General features: G+C 35.0%; 1 protein-coding gene across 1 annotated transcript in view; it reads right to left on the bottom strand.

Annotated features, from left to right (window-relative positions):
- LOC136796938 (odorant receptor 4-like) overlaps positions 1-6207 on the bottom strand; it is a 29206-nt gene that overhangs the window by 21783 nt on the left and 1216 nt on the right. The window contains exons 2-3 of the mRNA XM_067052135.1: positions 1515-1604; positions 485-683 (exon numbers count right to left, since the gene is read on the bottom strand). Of these exons, the coding sequence (XP_066908236.1) occupies positions 485-683; positions 1515-1604 (289 nt within the window). The remainder of the gene's footprint in view (positions 1-484; positions 684-1514; positions 1605-6207) is intronic.

The raw sequence follows: 6207 nt of genomic DNA on the forward strand, positions 1-6207 counted from the left end.
AGTATTCTCAATTTCTTTTTATCTTTTTAGCCCTGATGAAGCCCTGCAAAGTGGGGCGAAACGTCGGACAATAAAAAAGTTAACTATTTGTTCTTTTTTTGACCGCAACCCTGACCATTTTCTTATATTTAAACAAAAAATATTGTACAACCATAAGTATTGTGAAATTGAATTTATTAGGAAAATGAGCTTTTATTTTTATTTCTTTTACGTTCAATTAGACTGTGCCAGAGCAACGCGTGCCCGGGTATACTGCTGGTGATAATACATGTGTAAATATGTTCTCGGGGGGAGGGTAAGATTAAAAGAAAATGCATTGACTAGTAATTTTTTTCTTTTCAGCTCGATTGAAACGATTATTTATAATATCTCTAAAACTTGAACATACATTTAAATTTAATTTGATTAGAAACATATTCTAACATCTTTTTTTTTTACTTTTGATCTGCTAGATAGAGTTAGACAACCTATTAGGGTTACTTACGTGAATATGGATACAATTAACCCCCGCTTCCGAAGAAAAACTATCATGGCTCCAATCTCCACTGCAACGAATATCAAGAAGTGTATGTTTTCAATAGTAGTAACAAGATCCGTTTTGTAAAATTTTATCGCTGTGCCAAACATGAAATAAATCAAAGTCGTTGCACAGAAGAGGAACGTTATGGGTAACACAGGTGATCCTGAAATTGTATATGTATATATAGACACACTAGACTCACATAATCTCAAATTATCTAAAATAATAGGGACTTTTGGAATAACCAAAAGTCATTCTTAAAATAGATAATCCATAAGCCAGTGTATATTTTGGGTACTTTATATTTAATCTAAATTTGGGACTACATTTCTCAAGATGTGTCTCACTTACTTACATCTGGTTGCTCCATGAATGCTTTCGTAATGAGTAAAAAAAAAAAAAAAATGATGCTATATTATAATTATTTTACTTATTAAATACTTTTTAGTCGGAGCAATTTATGTGAAGTTATTTGCTGAGATATAATATGCGAAGCTGGTTGAGAATTTTTTTTTCTTTCAACGCTTAAAACTGGTAGCTACGTTTCTTCAGGGTTAATACAATTTAAGGTAGAATAAAAATAATTATTAATTTATTTATTTAATTTGTATTTATTAATTTAAAAAATCTATGCTATGATAAAGCCAGCTCTGATTATAACTGCAATATCTGGGCTCTAACAGGTTTATTCAACTCCAGAAAGTTGAATCTAGGGAACGGAAAGTCCTCACAATTACAAAAATTGCATCCATTTGTAAACGGCTAAAGACAAAAAAATCTGAATTTTTATCTCTAGAAACATGTAGGAATCAACATACAAAATATAACAAACAGATTAAAAATGGTCAAGCAACCAAGTTATTTTATTTTGGACAACTTAGTATAGATTGACCCATTCGATGTTTAAAACACTTATGTTTAGTATTTAAATAAAACTCAAAACCTTCATTTCATTTAATGTGTTTTTAAATGATTTTTATAATATGACCATTACCTAAAAACATGCCTCCATAAATTAACCAATTCCCATAGTTTTTTTGGAAGCCTATTTTAAAATACTTTTCATCCTCTGGATCGGTATAACCTGAAAAAAAAAATCAATCATAATTTGCCATAAAATGGAGTGAAAACAAGGTCCTACAGGAGCGATGATAGTGGCCATGTCAGCTATCATGAGCTGACATATACTGTCATACTCCCCCATTTCTCGACATTTTAGGTATGGGGGTGCTGTAGCAGTGGGGCATGCGCATTTCACTGCTCCCAAAAATCAACAATTTATTTTATTATCTAATATTCTTATTATAGAAATATATTGTAATTACAGGTTGCTTAGTGAAGGTATTTTAAAGTGAGATAAATATTACCCATAAACCAAAAAAAAATCTGATTTAGGGCTCATTATGGAATAAATGAAAATAAGTGGATTGTATTGGAATTTGACTGTTGAATTAGTGCACGGTATGGGATAATTTGACTGTTGAATTAGTGCACGGTATTGGATAATTTGACTGTTGAATTAGTGCACGGTATGGGATAATTTGACTGTTGAATTAGTGCACGGTATGGGATAATTTGACTGTTGAATTAGTGCACGGTATGGGATAATTTGAATGATTCAATAACAGCACAGAATTAATTTTACATTATATTTATAACAGAACTTTAACCAAAATAATAAATATAAATAGCACAAAATTAAATTAAACTTGATACAAAAGAAAGAAATTAAATATGGCCAAATTTAAAATGTTTTTTTTTATTTCTTTTCAATAATGTAATGAAATTTTCTGTTGACAAATGAATTCTGATCGATCGATTGGCTATAGATCGAGGTTTTGGGCATTTCCACAACAATAATAAGATAAACGTCGTTAAATAATATGGCCACATCTGCATCAATACCTGTTCTCCAAGAAGGGATACTTCTCAACAAATAAATGGGACCTCTGTGTTTGAGTACCACAGCTTTTCACACCTGGGAACCACAGTTCCTTCCAAGTGATTAATGGGTCACACATGCCAAAGGGACAGAAACCATTAACAGACAAAAATCGATATACCCTGTGATCGGCAGTGGGTTCTCAACCCTCTCAGGAACTCGGGGAGACGCTCACCTAGGGGGAATTGTAACTTATACCCAATGAGAAATAGGATAACAAAAAGGCGATGCCCCTTTTTAGATCAGGTGGGGACAGAGGCAGAGGCAGGAGAGGCGGCAGAAGTAACAAGACGGGCTAGAGAAGAGCATGGATTTGGTGAAGTCCTAAGAAGGGCTCTTCAGAAATGGAACTCTCGGGCTGAGATGACACCCACGGTTATGGCAACACGACACCAATGGCATAGACATCATCACTATACATACCTCGACACACACACACATCATTTATCAATAAATTGTAAATAAATACTTAGTTCCTTTATGTTGTTTATTTACTATTATACAATACCACCTCTTATTATGTTATGTAATTAATAGTAACAAAATTTTAATAAATATAAATGTATTTAATCGGTAAACTGGTAAAGACACAAAAAGCCTTTGGAAAAGAATCCAATTATAATAATATTTTTCAGGACTCAATATAAATTAATTAATTAACTTATTTTTGGAAAATTGCCTTCAGCGATTATCCTAGCATCCCTACTAAATCCCGGAACAGATACATAGTAAGATCAATATTTTCAGTTCATGTTAGAAGGTCGGCGACCCCTAGTCTTTCGGCCTCACTGTACACCACCACACACCTTTACATAGTAACCTCTGTCTCCGCTGATGTGGTTTTTGTGGCCGTTCAGTGTCTTACAGAAGGACCCATCATTTAATGCATAGCGGGCGTTAAGTTGGCTCACTCTTCAAACGGAGTTCTTTTTTTTTTCCCCAATCCGGAAAAAAAATCCTAAAACGGAAAAAATATTAAATTAATAGGTTGCATTACGTATGGTTACATAATGCAAATCGGATATTACCTTTTTCTACCAATGGTACTTGAAGGTATATGGTGAAATACTTATCTTGTTGTTTTGATTTGTCCGTTCCATATGAATTTTACTAGAAAATATCTGGAGGTGGGAACCTCCTCATGTTGATTGAGCAGAGAAGAGAAAATAAAACAGTTAATATTTATAGACAAAAGAGAATGTTAAATAATAAAAATAACAGTCTGAAGTCGAAAAAAGGGTCGGAGAGTGGGGGTGGGAGGCTGTGCGAGAATGAGAGGAGTTATAGGGTAATGTTTACATGGTTTTTGGAACCTTTCCTGCCCTGCCACCTCTCAGGAAGGGGGGATGGTTTGACTGGAAGATTGGATTGAAGGAAGCATGGAGACTGTTGAAGAACTTGATTTGTCTTCGTGTGATGTGTTGTACAGTTTCTAGCTGTAGTTCGTCATGAATGTGCGTCATAATACGTCTTTCAAGTAATGTTCCTCTGCAAATCTTATGTAATGTGCTGTTCTGGTATTTTTGTAGTGATTTCAGGGCTGTTGGGTATAGGAAATGTAGTGGAGATGCACCTTGTATAAGTGATGGTCGTAAAATTACTTTGTGAATGAGTAGCTTGAGTCTGAGTAACAGCGCTGGTGTATAGATGAGGTGTTTGAGTTGGTATGATGTAACCTTGACAATCTGTATTCTGTTTTGTATGTATGCTGTGAATGAGAGGTGTGATTCTAGTTTCATGTCGAGGTATGTGAAATGTCTCTTGGTTTGTATAGTCTGTTCATTAAGTTTTGGTGCTCTGTTTGGAGTTTTCTTGTATGAGAATGTGATGGTGTCAGTTTTTTGTGTGTTGATGTGTATGTTTATGTCTCGTAATCTGTTAGTGATGAGTTAGGCTGCTGCTTCGGCCTAGTTCATGGCCTTGTCTGCAATATGTCTGAGTATAATGCTATGTAAAAACGGAGTTCATTGGATGAAGGGATGTCAAATTCTTTCGCTCCCTCCAATTTCTGACCAATCCCTTTTTCCAGACACTGGCACTAGCACTCCACGACCTAGAGGTAGTGGTATCACATGGATGTGATGGCAGGACGTAGAAGGGGAGATCACAGTAACCTACAATTGAGTACTGACAGTAATAGAGACACATTTTAGCTTAAGTGTTCGAGGTTTGGTTAGTTTTAGTTTTAGTGTAACAGACAAAAAAGTGAAGTGAGCTCCAGTACCTCAAATGTGTCAGAAATTCTAAAATAGCATACAAAATTTATATAACTTTTACGACCATTCCTTAGAATGTTTCCTGCTCCAGTAAAAAAGGAAGTAATACCGATAAGCAATTATATATATTGTCTCCCTTGTCTAATAATTGATCTGTTTTAGGGGTTAAGAAAAAAATAATGGTTGGCTCTTGATGCCCCCTTCGTTCCGCGGCTTTGTGCTACAGCCCATTCACTTGTTACTGGAACTCTTCATACGTTTGCCTCTGTGGAAGTCTTCTCCTCCACAGTAGTTTCGCAGTTGATAACTGGTTCATGGCTCTGCCTCGGGCCTGCTACCCATACGGGACTTTTCCGATGTGGGTGCCAGGAACCTCTCGGCTGTGCCTGTTGTGGCCTATTGTTACTGGGGCCACCAGTGACCGACCTGCTCAAGTTCGTACATCACTGTTGGCATCCAGTTACATCGGTTGTCGTCCCCACTTCCGTTTTCTTTGATAGATTGCTGAGTGCTGAAGGGGAGGAATGGTCGGTGAATTCTCACGGGGCTAGTACGCCCTCCAGTTTGCTGCTTTCTACCTCCTCTTTCTACGTTGTCAGTTTCACATTGACTGGACATTGGACTTAAATTTGACTAGAATCTACATGTATTTAGATTTATCATACTTGATTGTTGCTTATTTTTTCTTTCTTTAATCATTGCCTTGATTGAGTGTAAGAGTCCACGTTTCGCTTCTGTATAGAACAGTAGAATGGACAATAGTTTTGTAAATTCTAACTTTTATGTTTCTGAAAAGAAGGCGGGAGCTCAGAGGTTTCGAAATTATATAACGCTCACAGATAATCGTTAAAATTTTACGTTCCAACCTTTAACATCGCCTTTACAATTTTGTTCCTAAATACTGAAACCTCTCTACCTATTGGAATGTATTTCCTCTATATCTATCTAACCAAAATCAATGCCAATTTCTCCTGCTAACCATATATTTTGTTTGATCCGTATTTATTTCGAGGCCTTGTTCCTTACTAGACTCTATGTATGTAGTTTTATTTAGCATTATGGTTTCCTTGTCCTTGCGCAATAACACCAAGTCTGTGTACTGCATACCCAAAAATAGGTATTTTACAACCTAAAGTTAACCAATAGATTCATTTAGCTCATACGTACCTCACTTAATGAGTAAAAAAATATATTTAAAATTGTATGTATCCAAAAAATATATAAGATATACCTGGGCACTGTTTAAATAACATGTTTATCAAATATATTTAAGGATTAGTTTCTGAATGAATAATTACTTGATGAAGTTGTCTCAATCAAATAACTACCCGTATTTATTTATTTGTTGAAATAATATTTGTGTATTTTAAACTTTCAATATTATAAAGTAATATGTTTTTTAAAAAGTTATTTCTGAAATAATTACCTGATTATCGCTGTATTACTATCAGCGTAACTTCATATTTTTGAAATACAGTATTTCAGACGACATAACATCCATTGGAGTTTCAACACAGTCCTAACAACAT

This window comes from Halyomorpha halys, unplaced genomic scaffold, assembly GCF_000696795.3.
Source record: "Halyomorpha halys isolate HHAL.00 unplaced genomic scaffold, Hhal_1.1 Scaffold964.1, whole genome shotgun sequence".
NCBI lineage: Eukaryota > Metazoa > Arthropoda > Insecta > Hemiptera > Pentatomidae > Halyomorpha > Halyomorpha halys.